Raw genomic sequence first — 19,293 nt, 5'->3', positions numbered from 1 at the left:
AAACGGTCATTAAAATAGAAGCCAATCAACTAATATAATAGCTGTACTTGTAGAAACTGTTGGGAGTTTAATTTATAACAAAACATCATATTTTACAAACTCTTCGTGTGTTTTGTGTATAAAAATCTTTCTCTGAGAAATGTAGTGAAGTAGAAAGTACAATATCTCCCTCTGAGATGGAGCAGAAGGAGAAAGAGGCATGAAAAGAAAATACTCATGTACAAATACCTCTAATTTGTACTTAAGTACAGTATTTGAGTAAATGTACTTAGTTTCTGTCCACCAATGGATTTCAGTCTGTCTTGAATGCTATTTGGATGCATTTATACTTTGATTATTTCTGTGTGAACGAGGTCTGAGTGTTTGAGTCACGAAGACAAAAGTGGTGCTGCAGGTTTGTTTTTTCTCGCTCGAGCTGATCCGTTGTCGTCTCGTCTTTTTACAAACAACCCTGTAAGTTACATAAAGCCACGTGGACTGACAGGCAGCTCATTGATTGGACATGTTATAAAGTTAAATGTGTCTTATGAGTGAGCGAGTCTGTAAAAACAAAGAGCTGATGAACTGCCATGACTCAGAGTCCTGATGGATTTAATTTGTCGGTTTTAACAGGAGCTCTGTCTGGATAATTATTCCTGCTAATGAGCTGTGAGAGTTTTAAATATGGAGGATGTTTAATTCATGTGGCTGTCTGACAGAGTACCCGCACGCCTCCCAAGTCAGCCAATCACACGGCTGGGATCAGACGTGACAGGAATTCACAGAACCCAAAATAAAAAGAGACGTGAGACACTTGAAAACAAGTCAAGTTGGACTCAGAGAGAAAGTGGAAATATTAGTGAACATGTTATTCTTCTGAACCTCTGCAGGTCACATAGACTTCTGAATAAAAACACCTTAAACCTCAACGTATGGTGGCCACACCCCTCGGGGGCCCGGCAACGACAGGCCCGATGGTGTGCCAGTGGTGGTATATCATAACTTTAAAAATGTTTTCAGGAAAGTGTTAAAATTTATACCAATGGATGCTATAATCAGCTGTCTGCTGTTGAAATCAGTCAACAGACTAGTGGTCAGACCGTCAGAGCTGAAAACACAGCTACGACAAAAAATGTGAATTGCATTTCATTAACTTATTAAATCAACATGTCCATAACTTATTAACTATAAACAGGCTAAAACAAATGCTTTGATACGATTCAACCAAAAAGACTTGCCAAGAATTTTCCATGAACATCAGTGGACCAGCAGGCCTTGTGTGCAGTATTGGAGCGTGTTAGGCCTACATCCTTTTATAAATGTTTCGTAAGTAGAAGTACACGACTCGTGCAGCACTGAGTAGCTGTTTGTCTTTCAAACAGAAAAAGCTCACTCCTAATGAGCTCCACATGAGAAATTGTTAATGAACCAGAGTAATTAAAGGGTGGTGTGAACACAGGTTTTGGCTAAAAAATTCACCGCAGGTAAACAGTTTACCACGTTCGCCGTCTTAGTTTAGCGTGTTAGCATGCTAACATTAGCTGGCACATGCTGATGTTCAGCAGGTAAACAGTTTACCACGTTCGCCGTCTTAGTTTAGCGTGTTAGCATGCTAACATTAGCTGGCACATGCTGATGTTCAGCAGGTAAACCGTTTACCACGTTCGCCGTCTTAGTTTAGCGTGTTAGCATGCTAACATTAGCTGACATGCTGATGTTCAGCAGGTAAACCGTTTACCACGTTCGCCGTCTTAGTTTAGCGTGTTAGCATGCTAACATTAGCTGACATGCTGATGTTCAGCAGGTAAACAGTTTACCACGTTTGCCGTCTTAGTTTAGCGTGTTAGCATGCTAACATTAGCGGGCACATGCTGATGTTCAGCAGGTAAACAGTTTACCACATTTGCCGTCTTAGTTTAGCGTGTTAGCATGCTAACATTAGCTGGCACATGCTGATGTTCAGCAGGTAAACCGTTTACCACGTTCGCCGTCTTAGTTTAGCGTGTAAGCATGCTAACATTAGCTGACATGCTGATGTTCAGCAGGTAAACAGTTTACCACGTGCGCCGTCTTAGTTTAGCGTGTTAGCATGCTAACATTAGCTGGCACATGCTGATGTTCAGCAGGTAAACAGTTTACCACATTTGCCGTCTTAGTTTAGCGTGTTAGCATGCTAACATTAGCTGGCACATGCTGATGTTCAGCAGGTAAACCGTTTACCACGTTCGCCGTCTTAGTTTAGCGTGTTAGCATGCTAACATTAGCTGACATGCTGATGTTCAGCAGGTAAACCGTTTACCACGTTCGCCGTCTTAGTTTAGCGTGTTAGCATGCTAACATTAGCTGGCACATGCTGATGTTCAGCAGGTAAACCGTTTACCACGCTCGCCGTCTTAGTTTAGCGTGTTAGCATGCTAACATTAGCTGACATGCTGATGTTCAGCAGGTAAACCGTTTACCACGTTCGCCGTCTTAGTTTAGCGTGTTAGCATGCTAACATTAGCTGACATGCTGATGTTCAGCAGGTAAACAGTTTACCACGTTCGCCGTCTTAGTTTAGCGTGTTAGCATGCTAACATTAGCTGGCACATGCTGATGTTCAGCAGGTAAACCGTTTACCACGTTCGCCGTCTTAGTTTAGCGTGTTAGCATGCTAACATTAGCTGGCACATGCTGATGTTCAGCAGGTAAACCGTTTACCACGTTCGCCGTCTTAGTTTAGCGTGTTAGCATGCTAACATTAGCTGACATGCTGATGTTCAGCAGGTAAACCGTTTACCACGTTCGCCGTCTTAGTTTAGCATGTTAGCATGCTAACATTAGCTGACATGCTGATGTTCAGCAGGTAAACAGTTTACCACGTTTGCCGTCTTAGTTTAGCGTGTTAGCATGCTAACATTAGCTGGCACATGCTGATGTTCAGCAGGTAAACCGTTTACCACGTTCGCCGTCTTAGTTTAGCGTGTTAGCATGCTAACATTAGCTGACATGCTGATGTTCAGCAGGTAAACCGTTTACCACGTTCGCCGTCTAACAGCTAACAGTAGCTTATTATGCCGCGGTTAATTTACCTTGGAAGTTGGAGATGGGAATGATGTCACAAGATAAAGTACCTTGTACTTTGTACATAAGACAAAGTATCTTTTACAGTACATTATAAAACAAAGTACCTTGTACAGTACAGAACAAGATAAAGTACCTTGTACAGTACATTATAAAACAAAGTACCTTGTACAGTACATTATAAAACAAAGTACCTTGTACTGTACAGAACAAGATAAAGTACCTTGTACAGTACATTATAAAACAAAGTACCTTGTACAGTACATTATAAAACAAAGTACCTTGTACAGTACAGAACAAGATAAAGTACCTTGTACAGTACAGAACAAGATAAAGTACCTTGTACAGTACATTATAAGACAAAGTACCTTGTACAGTACATTATAAGATAAATGAAAAACACAGGGACACTTGCCACTGTGCAGTTCACAGTCTGAGCTGATAATGAAGTCTGTGGCTGTGAAAGTAAACTCTGCACCACAGACGAGTCTTCAGTAATACAGGAAGCACCTCTACATGTGAAGTCAAGCTTAAAGCTGATTGGCTGAGCTGCAGCGCCATGTGACGTCACGCTGAGGCTCAGGTGTTGTGCCCGTTTCTGCTGAAGCTGAAAACATTTAGCGAGCCCACCGAGGCTTTTAACAATCAGGCGTCGGGGTCTCGGAGGAGCCTCCGTCTGTCTGCTCTGTCACGCCGCAGCTCTCAGACCCTGTAATGAGCTTCTGGAGGAGGAAAACTGTTTGAGGAGCAGAGAGCAGGAAAGAGTCTGAAAGCAGAGATCGGGAAAAAATCGCAGACTGTTTGGAAAAGGCGACGTCTCCTCTGATGACAGGCTGGCAGCAAAATAAAGCTCCATAACGTTTATCATAAAACTAACAGGCTCTCTGTGGACAAACGTTTGAAATATAAAGCAGTGATGACACTTTCTTTATAAAGAGGAGATTCTTTAGAAACTGGGTCACCTGGGGACATGAGGAAACAGGAGGAGGTCGAACTGTGGACGTTTCTTTTACGAAGTGAATACATTTAAATAAAAATGAAAACGTGTTTGGGGAGTGAAATTTGAACAGTGAGGAAATGTTTAGTGGAAGTGAGCACATTCTTGTAAAGCCCCTTTTCCACCGCACAGTACGAGCTGGTACTGATGATGGAAAAGCGGCTTTAATTAAGGACATCTCGAACACGTCCTCATTCCTAAACAATTAAACAGGTCGATTGTCAGTGTCCCAAACCGGCTAACGAGCTATTTAAGGCGAGACGCTGCAGGTCAATAGGGTAAAAAATTTATTAAAAACAGATATCACCATGAAACCTTCCTGGCTCACATTAAGACAATATTTTTTTGTATTACAGGTTTTCTGATATTTCAAGTTTAAATATGCAAATGAGGCAGTATCTAAGGAAATATGCGTTAATTTGCATCTATTTCAAGAACTGAAATCTGAACACTGGATTAAGTCAGGCTCAAAATTATTGTTTTACTGTGCCGACACATTAGACTCAAAAGTCTTTACACAGGGGATTTAAAATATCTATTTTTATTATTTCATAAATCAGAAAATACTGTCAAGAGGCATAAAGAAAAATCTTCTACCTGTTTTTAGGAACATAATGTTCCATAATTCAGGCTGTGAATGATAAATGAACAAGCCCCTCTGTAAAAACCTTCAGAATATAGTCCGGAATAAAACTGGAAAAGTTTGGTGTGAAGTGGAGATTTCAGGCTCGGAGGGAAAACAGCCTTTAAAGATTTTAATAATTTTTTGGAAAATCTATATTTACAGAGTCCATCTCGAATCAGATCCTTAACAACAACAATACAGAACATGTAAAACTCATCAAACTGATAACAGAGTAGCAGCATGTCTGAACGGTCACACAGACGTGTCAACGTACGGCACGTGACTAGCCAATCAGATTTCATAGCTTAAATCTGGCTCTGCACTTCCACGATTGGTTTCTGGTAAAAATGCAGTTAACATATTTGGATCAGACGGTGTCGAGCAGGAGAGAGCGAGCTTTGGTGCCGGGGAGTGCAGGCAGGACATGTAGCATTAGAAAGCTAACTTTTAGTAGAAATCTAGAGGCGCACGGAGACAAACTGCAGGAAAATAAACTACTAGATTTGGATGTTTTCTTTCCACTAGTCTGAAAGAAAATATGTTATGGAAGCAAAACATCCCAAAATCTTTGACTTTCTTTCACGCGGGACTCGACCCTCGGTCTCCAGAGTGACAGTCCTGAGTTTACCTGACTCGTCCACCCCACCGCCTCCTTACACGGACTTTATCGCTCTTCGTCTTCGGCTGAACAACAAACCTACATATGGTTGTAATAAGCTGCTGCATCAGGGGTGCGTTTCCCAAAAGCATGGTTGCTAACTACGGTAGCAACTTCCTAGGTTGGAACTACGCAGCTGCGACGCAACTGTTACCCAAAACCCCAGTTCGAACTACGGAGGTAACTAAGTTGGTAACTTACATGGTACGAACCATCGTTAAGCGACGCAGGTGTTTCCCTAAACCATCGTTCTGATGAACATTGGTGACCACTGTTGTTACGTTGCATAGTTCAAACTACAGCTCCTGACCTGTGCTAGCAGTCTAGTCTGTTTTAAGCAGGAAATGTTAGATAATCCTGCCGTACAAACATATTTCAGGTGAAGTTTTTTTTAAACGTGGTTGTAAAAGTACTTTTAAATGTATTTGTGGGGTCACGGGTAGAGTTGCATTGATTCAGTACTAAGTAACTTAGTGTAGACCATCTACAAACAGCAGGTGTCTGTTCACAATAAGTTCATTTAATATTAGTCAGCCTGTGTGAAAGTCCTGGGTTTGACTCAGCCAACACAGCCAATAGGGGTCGTTAAAAACGTAAACATGGGTCGTAAAGCAGCATAATAAATCAAGTAACGACGGGTTCCTACGCAAAAAATGGAAACATGTTGCTTCATATAGTTTTCATTTAAAATTTTCTTTAAGACGCAACATTTTTTGCTTCTTTTGCTGCAGGGTCAAAATTAACATGCTGTCCGTGGCGAGCAGTTTTTCTTTACTTGGGAGTGGCATCTGGTAAAACAGTTATAATTAATTAAATATTACTAATGTTGCAATATTACCAAAGTGAAATTACAAGTTCTAAATATTTGTTTGGACATTTTTCTCAAGATATTGTACAAAGACTAAAAATAATCCGTTGTTTCTGAAATGTAAGAAAAAGTGTGTCAAATTGCAGAAAAATCTATTCCAAATTATACTACAATAAAAGTACTTTATATGTAAAAGTCATAAATTGAATCTTTAAGTTAAAGGTAAGTGCATATATGGGAGAGGTTAGTTGGACACAAAATGTGGGCGTCACGTCATTGACCCTACTATGCAAACGTACAGCCAGTCACGTTACCGGCAGGCGCAGGCCCCCGAGCACATCTGGTGCCTACACCGGGACCAGCTGGGATACACATGTATTTGTTTTATTTGTTTGAAATTATTACTAAACTTGAGTTAATTTGTCTCAGTGAAAAGAATAGCATTGTAGTGTGAGAGTGAAGGCCCATAAGGCCTCTAGCCCCGTCTGAGGGTTTTTATCTCCCACACTTCCCTCTGTGGAGTTAAAGCGAAAAGCGAGGATATTTTTAGAAAGTGAGGACATTTTGTCCAGTCCTCACCTCCTCTAAGGTCCGTTTCAGGGTCCAGGTTTGTCTTCACACATGTATGTTTAAGTGTGAGAGAAAATGAAAGCATCTGAAAACCATTTCTCGCATGACGACTAAACTTTAATTTCTCCCCAAACCGAGTTTTTATTTTTCATTTGAGCTTTTTGTCTCTGAGCAGCAGGAAGAAGGAGGTTTCATCATGAGTCCCCGAGCAGTTTGATGCAATCAGACCTTCATAAACTCAGTAATGAGCTAAAGCGCTCCTCAACGTTTCCCTCTCGACTTTATATTCTCTCAACAGTCGAACCTGGAGTTGCATCTCAAACGAGAACTCACCTGCTCGCTCTTTGAGTCGCTCACAGCTGATTGCATCAAACTCTGAGGGGAAACATGAACGCGGAATTAATAGAAAATGAAAAACACATTTGTAAAGGCCGAGCCGAAGTTCAAAATATGAAAAATATTAAATTATCTCTGCCTTTGTTTTCTTGATGTGAATCTATATTCTCTGTGTTAAAGGCCCCCGGGGCCCTTCAATACTGAGAACTGTAGAAAATCTAAATTACATCTGCATCCACAGAAAAAAGAAATAAAAGGTGCAGCTGTTTCCAATAACAGATTATTATTTTGTAGTTTAGTTTGTTTCTGCCTCACGTCTGCTCTCCAGCTGAGACTTTCAAACAGATTTAACGTCTCAAAGGATCCATTTAATAATCAGGCCTGTTAGATCTCAGACCAGCGGCTCCCAAACAGGGATTTCAAGAGGACTCCAGGGAACTCCAGGATTCTCCAGGAGTCTCTGAGGTTCCAGGCGATTTCCGATGAAGCATAAAAGGATAACGTTGAGCTTTGGACACAACAAGCGTTGTGAAGGAATCACTTTGGGCTCTGGCTAACTGTGACGGCAGAATCTTTACAAACCAAACTATCAGCTGACTGATCCAGAATGAAGTGACATCCTGCTTTCATACAGACCCATGTGGAATAATAATCCGATGAATATATAATAGTACAACAGGCACAGGGACACTTCACTGATCATACTCACATACTTTTACAAACAAACATTTTAAATGCAGGACTTTTACTTGTGGCAGAGTATTTTCACAGTGTGGTATTAATACTTTTACTGAAGTGAAGGAATGAATACTTCCTCAACCTGTGAGTACAGAGTCATGATTCTGATCTGTCAGAATATTTCACTCAAAGCCACGAGAAGTCTGTCAGGTAAACATACGTCATTTTAAACATTTGAACAAACCACCAGTCCTGTAGTTCTCACGTCTGCTCAAAGCTTCCTGCTGTTCCAACAACAAAATACTATCAAAATATGAACTGAAACCAAAGACAACCCGAGACGCAGATACACCCAGTGGCCAGTTTGTTAGGTACGCCAAGCTGAAACGAATGCAGTCTAATTCGACTGAATGTTTTAAATGTGTTTTCAGTGTTGATTAAACTGTGTGATCATGTGGGAGGAAGTAGTTTGACTGCATTGTTAATTAGTCCAACCCAAGCAGGAACCTCCAGGTCAGAAAAGTTAAGCCTGTCTTGAATACGGGTGTGGAAAATAATTGATTTTTAGATGCAACGCGATGTAGACTTGGACGATTCTGAATCGATTAACAAATGTCAATAATTGATTATCTAGAGGTTAATTGATAACGTAGTGGTGACGGAACGAAAAAGGCGGACCTGGGAAATGAGGAAGTGCAGCTCCGGACCGTCTGTGCGGTGGACACAACAATGTGTGGTTCTCCCTGTTCGGCACAGACAGGCAGCTGTTGATTGGGTGACTGCTGCTGCTAAACTTTACACATGATCAGTAAAATAAAAATAAAAGTAAAATATTGGAAAAAATGTTCTTCATGAGGCTGGATGATTTCATCGCCAAACATAGTATTCTATGTGAACAACAATATGGTTTTAGAGCTGACAGATCAACTTCTCTTGCAATGATAGAATTTATAGAAAAAGTTACAAACGCAATAGACAGGAAACAATATGCAGTGGGGATATTTCTAGATCTCAAAAAAGCTTTTGACACTGTAGATCACTACAAAGATATGGTATTAGAGGAATTGCACTGACATGGTTATCCAGTTATCTGGAGAACAGAAAACAGTATGTTGAAATACAAAACAATAAATCAAAACTGCTGCAGGTTACATGTGGGGTGCCACAGGGTTCAGTGTTGGGGCCATTATTATTTAACCTCTATATAAATAATATATGTGTAGTATTTATATTATATTAAGTATCGCAAATTGTGGAAACCATTCTTTTTGCTGATGACACAAACCTACTATGTTGTGGTGAAAATTTGGAGAAGCTACTGGATACCATGGAAAAAGAAGTGCGTAGGATGAAGATTTGGTTTGATGAAAATAAATTAACACTGAATTTGAGTAAAAAAAAAATTATAATATTTGGAAACCGATCAACTGACACAGATAAGAAACTAATGATAAATGGTATTAAACTAGAGCGAGTATCTGAAATAAAATTCCTCAGGGTAGTTATTGATAACAAATTAAGCTGGAAACCTCACATAAAGTATATTAAAACCAAAATATCCAAGTCATTGGCAGTGTTAAATAAAGCCAAGGACCTGTTGAATCAGGCTTCTCTAAATATGCTGTACTGCTCCCATACAGTCCCATGACTTATTGTGTGGAAGTATAGGGGAACACTTATAAAACAAATACATACCCAGTCTTCATCTTACAAAAATCAAGCCATTCGAATCATACATAAAACTGCATATAGAGAACCAACAAACCCATTGTTTATTAAACTCAAAATATTAAAGTTCAAAGATCTGATTGACTACAAAACTATTCAAATAGTTTTTAGAGCACACAAAAACCAATTGCGTAGAAATATCCAAGAGCTTTTTCAATTACGAGAAAACACGTACAATATCAAAGTTTAGTAGACCGCTAATTCGAACAAATACTAAGATCCACCGTATAACCCAGCGTGTTATCCTGTGGAACAACAGCAATAATGATTTAAAATTATGTAAAAACTTATTGCAATTGAAATTTATATTTAAAAAAAGAATCCTTGATGGATATGAGCTGGAACAGTGATTTTCTGTTTTGATTTTTTTCTTTATTTAGTTAAGTAAGTTACATAGTTTAAGTAGTTAAAACATATCAGTGAAGTGGGGATAGGACAAGAAAAGTTATTCTAACTTCTTCCTACCCCCTTTGAACATGACTGTTATTTGGACCATATGCAGATGATCTTTTTTTGTTGATTGTTTATTTTTATTCAGTTTTTGTTGTTGTCTTTTAACATGTTCAATAAAGAGTTTAAAAAAAAAATAAAAAATCAATGCGCAACTAACGTTAATGATTTTAACCAGCACACTGTGCTGCACGGTGGCGCTCAGCAAGCGTCCGCTCCTCAAACATCAAAGTTAGTTGACAGGCGGCTGTAGGTGACGGTGAAAGCAGCGGAGCAGAGCAAAAGATGAGCGCTAAGCTTCAGTCAGGCAGTAAATGTACAGATTAGGTCACAGCGTGTCCGTTAATTAAAGTCTGTCGTTTTCTAACTACTGGAAAAGTGAAGGCGGTTAGCATTAGCTAACATCTCCTCTTCAGACTGCTGTCTGGAAGCTGAGCAGGACGTTTTATGGCTGCTGTAAAGTTTGTTTGTTGTCATTCATCCACGTATCAAGTACACAGATGAATGAATTGCTGTTTCTGAAGGCCCACGGTGCTCAATACAAGATTACAATAATCAACATGTAACTACACCAGACAAGAGACAAAAACAAGATCAGATATATTAAGGCGGAGTGAACGTGGTTTGGCTGGAGCGTAATGTTCAACCCCCATCTGACTCTACCACTCTACCGCCAGAAGGGGGTGCCTTAAACCTGCGTCCTCTTTAGCAGCCAGCAGGGGGCAACTTAAACCTGCGTCCTCTCTAGCAGCCAGCAGGGGGCGACTTAAACCTGCGTCCTCTCTAGCGGCCAGCAGGGGGCGCCTCAAACCTGCGTCCTCTCTAGCGGCCAGCAGGGGGCGACTTAAACCTGCGTCCTCTCTAGCGGCCAGCAGGGGGCGCCTTAAACCTGCGTCCTCTCTAGCGGCCAGCAGGGGGCGACTTAAACCTGCGTCCTCTCTAGCGGCCAGCAGGGAGCGACTTAAACCTGCGTCCTCTCTAGCAGCCAGCAGGGGGCGACTTAAACCTGCGTCCTCTCTAGCAGCCAGCAGGGGGCGACTTAAACCTGCGTCCTCTCTAGCGGCCAGCAGGGGGCGGCTTAAACCTGCGTCCTCTCCAGCAGCCAGCAGGGAGCGACTTAAACCTGCGTCCTCTCCAGCGGCCAGCAGGGGGCGACTTAAACCTGCGTCCTCTCCAGCGGCCAGCAGGGGGCGCCTTAAACCTGCGTCCTCTCTAGCGGCCAACAGGGGGCGCCTTAAACCTGCGGGGGCTACAAGCTGATTGTCAAGTCTCTACCTGTCAATCAGGATAGAGGCGACTCGTATCCGCTGCTCTGTGTACATTTAACCAGCGGCGCTGAAAAAGCTTATCAGGAGTCGGCTGCTCATTTTTCAGTGAGTGCGTTTTGTTTTAAGCTAACGTGAATTACAGATGCACCTTGCTAACCAAGCTAGCTAGCTCCACCCTAATCCACAAACCAAAAGGTGACGTCACGGCGGCTACGCACACTTCTTTTAGACGATGATGTGATATAAATGTGAACAAAATAACAGAAACACTAAGCTGACTAACTTCTTACACCCAACTTATTTCCAGGACGATTACAAAGAAAATATCAGGAGTTCTGTCTGTCATCCGAGAACCACCTGTCAGGACTGACACTGATTTTAATGAGATTTATGACTCATGGCCTTTCTAACAGCCGGCAGCTCCTGGAGGATTTTCTAGATAAACACATGATTAAGTTGCTCAAACACAGAAATCTCCGGAGAGCTTTCCTGCTTCAGACCAGCTGTAAATCTCATTAGTTTAGGTTTTCTGGCTGCTGGGAGTTCAGTGACAGAGGCAGGTGATATTATTACAAAGACAGATCGTACCTGCAAACTTATTAAATTAGATTGATGAGATACATGAACTGTAATTTAGGGACTGATCTGAGCTTCGGGATCAGTCGTTAGGACGGGAGGACGTCCTGATTACAAGGATGTTGGACTGTATTTAATGAGACACGGTGTACTGAATTTAGATAGTCAGCAAGTCTCAACGTGATGGTCAGGAGTCAGCGACATTTCTGAGCGTAGATCAGAACAGATGAGGAGAGGAAGTGTTACTTGGGTGTATTACTTCTATCACATCCTCTCTTTTTTTATTCGCCAAAATTTCTGCCTCAGAGATACTTTGACCATTTTTAAACATTTCTGGTGTTTCCACTTCATTTTTTATTTTCATTTGATTACATGTACAACACCACAGTGGAGAAATACTCTGTTACAGGTAAAAGTCCTGCAAATGTTATTTAAGTAAAGGTACAACAGCATTAGCATCAAAAAGTAACAGAAGAAAATGTACTCATTATGCAGAACAGCCCAATTCAGAATAATATCTATTATATTATAGGATTAAAAGTATTGATTCGTTAATGTTTTAATCACTTTAATGTTGCAGCCAGGGGTGATTCTAGAATCAGACCTTTAGGGGTGCTCAGCCCCCAATGAGAATGTAGCATGCATAAAATGCCTTGCAGAAGTGGTCACTAATTGGTGGAGAGTATAGTTGGGCCTACTAGAGAGGAGCTGGTGCAGAGCGGAGCAGGTCAGTCTTTGTGTTGAAAAGTGGTGGTGACATCAGGGCTCAGATTAGACGCGTGATGATACATTTGGGTCTAGAGACGTGACAAGAAGACAAGAACTAGACAAGAAGGGGGTCTGGGGGTCCTCCCCCTGAAGATGTTGAGCATTTAACTGGTAATTTCCTGCATTCTGGAGACATTTTCTGCTCTAATTTATGGTGGAAATGTCTGTTTTTATATGAGGGGAAGTTATATTGCATTGCAGGTTTTCTTATTGTGCAAATCAACCTTTCTCAAAGATTTGTCATTTGTTAGTTAACATTTATTGGTGCAAGCGGTTTTTCAGGAACTGTAATAATATTACTTTTCCCAGGAACTAGTAGTGTAATTATAGTATTACACAGTATTACAGTTACTAATCCAAGTAACACTGCAGTACTGAGTTACTGACTGCACCATCCTTGGAGTGAATGTGCCCTGGACCTGATGTTATTCAAGTCAGCTAGCAAAGTTAAAGGAAGAATGGAGAACGAGGGAAATGGACGTTTTCTTCGCCTTCTTCTCTGTTGCGCATGTCACACCACCCTGCGGTGCAAAAGGTTTTGGATTGAACTCGCCCAAGATGGAAAGTAAACTCCTTTGATCAGCGCCGTTCTCAATCAGAATTCAGCAACAACGGGGATCAGTCCAAGTTGGGAGGGGCCGCTCGTATCTCCCCTCAATATCAAAAGTATTGGTTTGGCCCAGACTGGCGGCGACACAAACAGCGTCCTGCAGCGGCTGACCGGTCAGCCAGCGCGGTCACGGATCCTTATACACCATTAGTAGGCTAAGTGGTTGTCCCTTCTCTTACTTCTCCAAAATCTTACATTAGAGGACAAAAAAATATTTTCAGAATATAATAATAAATTATTGTATTATTTTTAGGGTTGCTTAGATGAAACTTAGAGGGGCTTTCAGCTCCCCTAAAAATTGTCTAAAATTGCTTCTGGTTGTAGCTGGTGAAGATGGAGGTCATTTTAATCACCAATATATTGCCGGGTAGTGTATACTTTAATAATACTTGGTCATTTATTAGCTGATTGTTCTTTGTATTAACAATTTGAATCTGAAGCTGCCAGATAAATGCTGTGGAGTGAAAGTATAAAGAGTATAAAGCTGCATAAAATGAGACTCAAGTAAAGTAAAACTACCTTAAAGTTGTACGGGCTGTTTGTTACGGAGGCTAGCTACATAACTTTTTAAAGACTGGGGAGGGAAAACTTCTAAATGGTTTTATTTTGTATCTTTTCATGTTTTTTACTTTTATATATTATATCAAACTTATCTCCCACACCTACCTGAACCTCAGTGGAAGATCTTCTTCATAGAAAAACACTCCATTTACACCTGGTTTTAAAACATGGTGCCCAGACTACAAACGATCCGACCTTTCCGTTGGTATATTTAATGAGTTCTTGTTCTCCGCATTGAGATCGGATCTCTGTTCCAGAGCAAATCCTGTGTCTGTGATGAATTCTTAATTATGTGTCCCTTCTTGTAAATTCAGCAAAACTAAAACATGAAGTCATTCCTTTCTTTGTATAAACATAATCAGTTTGTCCCAGTTTGTTGCAGTACTGGTGTGTAAGATGCTCTGTGACTTGATAAATTATATGCTAAACTCTAATGTGATGAAGAAGTTGTTTTCTCACCGTGCAGCTCAGACTCTGACGCCTCGCTGTCATCCTGCTCCTGGATTGGCTGCGACCCGCCTGGTGACCCGTCATCCTGGATACTGATTGGCAGGCTGTGACAGGCGCAGTCCTCTCTGCTCTCCTATTGTTTGGAAGAAAAGTGCTGATTGACTTCTTTTAAGTGGAGATGGTCTCACTTCAAACACCAACTGACTCACAGAGACTTTAAAATGGAAATATTCAGAGGAGCTGTCAGCTGTTGAGGAGGCGGGTAGCTAATTAACCTGCAAGGGGATTAATTAAACTTAATTCCATAAAGAGAAGCAGTCTGGGGAGTAAATGCAATATAACTGTAGTTAAATTCAGTGAGTACGTCTTTTCTTACATTCAGAACATCCAGGCTGACTTTCTCAAAATGGCGGCTCCTCAGTTCCCTCCTGCGGGTGTGGATCTCCTCGTATTTCTCCTCCGCCAGTTTCCTGTCGGGACAGAAACCAAATGAATGAGAGGGGAAGAATCCTCAGGACCTTGAAGTAAGTCCAAACTAAGCCAAAACCTAAGAGCCTTAAACCTGCGTTCTCTCCAGCAGGGGGCGCCTCCAGCGGCTGCAGAAAGAAGTGTGATTGTATAGAAGTCTGTGAGAAAATGTTTCTACTTGTCAGCTGATTTATTCCCTCAGTAAACTCTTTCCTGATGAGTTTCTGGTCTCAGTCGCTAGTTTCAAGTCTTCTTCAACACAGAATGATGTTCATAAATTATATTCCTGGGAATTAAAGGTAGATAATACGAAATACCAAATGCTGAATGTTTAAAAGTGATGTTGTGAGATTTTTGTGCACTATTATGATTGTACTCGTTGCATGTTGTGGGATTAACATGTGATGTGTATCTGGATAATGACAGCAGCATCACGGGTCTTTGCGTTTACACCTGCTGTTTAAATGTCTTCTCATTATCTCCACTGTCTCAATATGAAAATTAGTTAGCTGGGCTGGTTGACTCGTCAAGAAAGAAAGGAAAGTCTTCTGCATTGAATCTGTCGTAGCCAACGGCGTAGGCTACAGCATTTATCCTTGTGCGTTAGTGTCTGCGTCGGTCTGCAGTTACAACACCAAAACGCTAGTTGGCGGTGCGGTATCTGTGTTCCAATGTGTTGAGTTTCTTCTTCTTCTTTGTTGGTGTAGGCTGCTACAAACACTGCGCAAGTGAAAGTGAGCGGATCCTGTTGGAGTTGGAGCAGATCGATGTTGAACAGCAGTTACTTTTAGTGAAATGACTAAAATGCAGAAAGGAGAGAAGGCATCAGAGGAGATGGTCTGTACGACCCTTGAACCGGTTGAGGCAAAAGAAGGAGGACAAGCCGGAAATGCATGAGAGGAAATGTGATGTGTTTTTGCCGCAACGTGTAATTACATTTTTGGGGAGGTAAGGCATAGGGTAGTGCGTAGGTTAGTGCGTAGGGTAGGACCAAGGGTAGAGCGTAGGGTAGGGCGTAGGGTAGGTGTAGGGTAGTGCGCAGGGTAGGGTAGGGCGTAGGGTGGAGGGCGTAGAGTGGAGGGCGTAGGGTAGGGCGTAGGATGTAATGTAGGGCGTAGGGTAGGGGGCGTAGGGTAGAGCTTAGGGTAGGGTGTAGGGTAGTGGGCGTAGGGTAGGGTGTAGGGTAGAGCTTAGGATAGAGTGTAAGGTAGGGCGTAGGGTAGAGTGTAAGGTAGGGCGTAGGGTAGGGGGCGTAGGGTAGGGTGTAGGGTAGGGCGTAGGGTGGTGGGCATAGGGTAGGGCGTAGGGTAGTGCGCAGGGTAGGACGTAGTGTAGGGCGTAGGGTAGGGGGCGTAGGGTAGAGCTTAAGGTAGGGCGTAGGGTAGGGTGTAGGGTAGAGCGTAGGATAGAGTGTAAGGTAGAGTGTAAGGTAGGGCGTAGGGTAGGGGGCGTAGGGTAGGGCGTAGGGTAGAGCATGAGGTAGGGCGTAGGATAGGGTGTAGGGTAGAGCGTAGGATAGAGTGTAAGGTAGGGCGTAGGGTAGGGGGCGTAGGGTAGAGTGTAAGGTAGGGCGTAGGGTAGGGGGCGTAGGGTAGAGTGTAAGGTAGAGCGTAGAGTAGGGCGTAGGGTAGGAGGCGTAGGGTAGGGCATAGGGTAGGGTGTAGGATAGAGTGTAAGGTAGGGCGTAGGGTAGGGGGCGTAGGGTAGGGTGTAGGATAGAGTGTAAGGTAGGGCGTAGGGTAGGGCGTAGGGTAGAGCATAGGGTAGGGCATAGGGTAGGGTGTAGGGTAGAGCGTAGGATAGAGTGTAAGGTAGGGCGTAGGGTAGGGCGTAGAGTAGAGCATAGGGTAGGGCGTAGGGTAGGGCGTAGGGTAGAGTGTAAGGTAGGGCATAAGGTAGAGCGTAGGGTAGGGCGTAGGGTAGGGGGCGTAAGGTAGAGCGTAGGGTAGGGCGTAGGGTAGGGGGCGTAGGGTAGGGGGCGTAAGGTACAGTGTAGGGTAGGGCGTAGGGTGGTGGGCATAGGGTAGGGCGTAGGGTAGTGCGCAGGGTAGGACGTAGTGTAGGGCGTAGGGTAGGGGGCGTAGGGTAGAGCTTAAGGTAGGGCGTAGGGTAGGGTGTAGGGTAGAGCGTAGGATAGAGTGTAAGGTAGAGTGTAAGGTAGGGCGTAGGGTAGGGGGCGTAGGGTAGGGCGTAGGGTAGAGCATGAGGTAGGGCGTAGGATAGGGTGTAGGGTAGAGCGTAGGATAGAGTGTAAGGTAGGGCGTAGGGTAGGGGGCGTAGGGTAGAGTGTAAGGTAGAGCGTAGAGTAGGGCGTAGGGTAGGAGGCGTAGGGTAGGGCATAGGGTAGGGTGTAGGATAGAGTGTAAGGTAGGGCGTAGGGTAGGGGGCGTAGGGTAGGGTGTAGGATAGAGTGTAAGGTAGGGCGTAGGGTAGGGCGTAGGGTAGAGCATAGGGTAGGGCATAGAGTAGGGTGTAGGGTAGAGCGTAGGATAGAGTGTAAGGTAGGGCGTAGGGTAGGGCGTAGGGTAGAGTGTAGGATAGAGTGTAAGGTAGGGCGTATGGTAGGGCGTAGGGTAGAGCATAGGGTAGGACGTAGGGTAGGGCGTAGGGTAGAGTGTAAGGTAGGGCATAAGGTAGAGCGTAGGGTAGGGCGTAGGGTAGGGGGCGTAAGGTAGAGCGTAGGGTAGGGCGTAGGGTAGGGGGCGTAGGGTAGGGGGCGTAAGGTACAGCGTAGGGTAGGGCGTAGGGTAGGGCGTAGGGTACAGCGTAGGGTAGGGGGCGTAAGGTAGGGCGTAGGGTAGGGGGCGTAAGGTACAGCGTAGGGTAGGGCGTAGGGTAGAGTGTAGATTTGTTTCCCTTCCCCTGACTACTTCTATAAACTGAACTTGCCTTATAAGTCACTTCTGTCTCTCAGTCGTGCTTCTGGGTTCACTCCTGTTTAGTTTCAGAGGTATAAATTGGCCTTAACAATGTTTCTGCATGTAGCTTTAGCTGGGCTTGCTTGAGTCAGCAGGAAGGAATGGTTGATCCAATCAGCGTTAACATCTGAATGTGTGTTTTTCTTTATTCAGATGTCCAGATCCAGATCATATGTTGATATGTAAAAAAAGGGCTATCACAAGAAACGTATTTTCATCAAAGCTGTTTTTGTTGCTCCCTCATGTCTGTCCTGGTTTATCAATTAGCAGCAGTCATCAAACATCACGACTGGTAATTGTTTCTGCACATCATGAGCCGCTGTGTGTCATGAGGCTCAATATGATGCTGCAGTGAGCGAGGACGAGTAAAATCCCTTCATCCTCACATCTGTTCCTTCCTGTTGGGAAGAGCAGAAATGAGAGAAGATTCTGCAAGTGATGGAGCCAAGTTAATTTATTCCCAGTCTGTGTTTAACTGGTGTAAAATCTGTCTGCCCACCTGTCTGAATGAACACATGTTCAGGTCGTGTATCAGATGTAACAGACTGCTGTCGGCTCGTCCTCTGATGAGATTGCCGTCTGACTGAATCAGCTCTGTGTTGGCGGCGTGTCGGTCTTGTTCTGACGAGTCATTGCTGATTCAGACTAAATCACCCAATGAGGAACGATAAACTTCTAAGAGGCACTCACAAAATGAATCTCAATTAACACAACGGCTCAGAGGGACAGAAGAAGAGTTCTGCTAACTTGTCTTGAAAACTACAGCTGGTTGGAACATAGCGGTCTATCTCTCATTTAAACAACACACAACTGTAAAGTCAGATGAAATTATAACTTAATATATATTAAAGGATAGGCGGAGTCTGCAGAGAGGCTACACGCCAGTCCCAGACATAGACGGTATAAAAAATGTGGCGTCACCCGTTGGTTTTTGGACTAACGTTTTGAAGCATCGCGTTTGGCTTTTTGGCAGCCGCCATGTCATTTTTTTGCAACTATGCACTAGACGCTAGTGTTGTAGTCAAGACCGCCCAAACCGAGACCAAGACCAGAGTTTATCGAGTCTGAGACAAGACCAAGACTATTAGGGGTTGAGACCAAGTTGAAACCAAGACCAGTTCCCCACATTACATGACACACAATAAAATGTGGAACGAGATCATTGCTGCTTCAAAAAACTGATTTGAAAAACTGATGTAAATGCTGGAGAGGACGCAGGTTTAAGTCGCCCCCTGCTGGCCGCTAGAGAGGACGCAGGTTTAAGTCGCCCCCTGCTGGCTTCTAGAGAGGACGCAGGTTTAAGTCGCCCCCTGCTGGCCGCTAGAGAGGACGCAGGTTTAAGTCGCCCCCTGCTGGCTTCTAGAGAGGACGCAGGTTTAAGTCGCCCCTGCTGGCTTCTAGAGAGGACGCAGGTTTAAGTCGCCCCCTGCTGGCTTCTAGAGAGGACGCAGGTTTAAGTCGCCCCCTGCTGGCTTCTAGAGAGGACGCAGGTTTAAGTCGCCCCCTGCTGGCTTCTAGAGAGGATGCAGGTTTAAGTCGCCCCCTGCTGGCCGCTAGAGAGGACGCAGGTTTAAGGCGCCCCCTGCTGGCTTCTAGAGAGGACGCAGGTTTAAGTCGCCCCCTGCTGGCTTCTAGAGAGGACGCAGGTTTAAGTCGCCCCCTGCTGGCCGCTAGAGAGGACGCAGGTTTAAGTCGCCCCCTGCTGGCCGCTAGAGAGGACGCAGGTTTAAGGCGCCCCCTGCTGGCCGCTAGAGAGGACGCAGGTTTAAGGCGCTTCAGCAT

General features: G+C 43.6%; 1 protein-coding gene across 1 annotated transcript in view; it reads right to left on the bottom strand.

Moving 5' to 3' along the window:
• Positions 1 to 19,293, bottom strand: part of nek11 (NIMA-related kinase 11) — a 116,816-nt gene that overhangs the window by 38,728 nt on the left and 58,795 nt on the right. The window contains 2 exon segments of the mRNA XM_038712357.1: positions 14,135 to 14,258; positions 14,502 to 14,595. Of these exon segments, the coding sequence (XP_038568285.1) occupies positions 14,135 to 14,258; positions 14,502 to 14,595 (218 nt within the window).

The sequence above is a fragment of the Micropterus salmoides genome, unplaced genomic scaffold, assembly GCF_014851395.1.
Source record: "Micropterus salmoides isolate LMB-PRFRI ecotype aquatic unplaced genomic scaffold, ASM1485139v1 Ms_hic_scaffold_11, whole genome shotgun sequence".
Classification (NCBI taxonomy): Eukaryota; Metazoa; Chordata; class Actinopteri; order Centrarchiformes; family Centrarchidae; genus Micropterus; species Micropterus salmoides.
The sequence above is the reverse complement of the archived record's forward strand: the minus strand, read 5'-3'. Positions and strand labels throughout refer to the sequence as shown.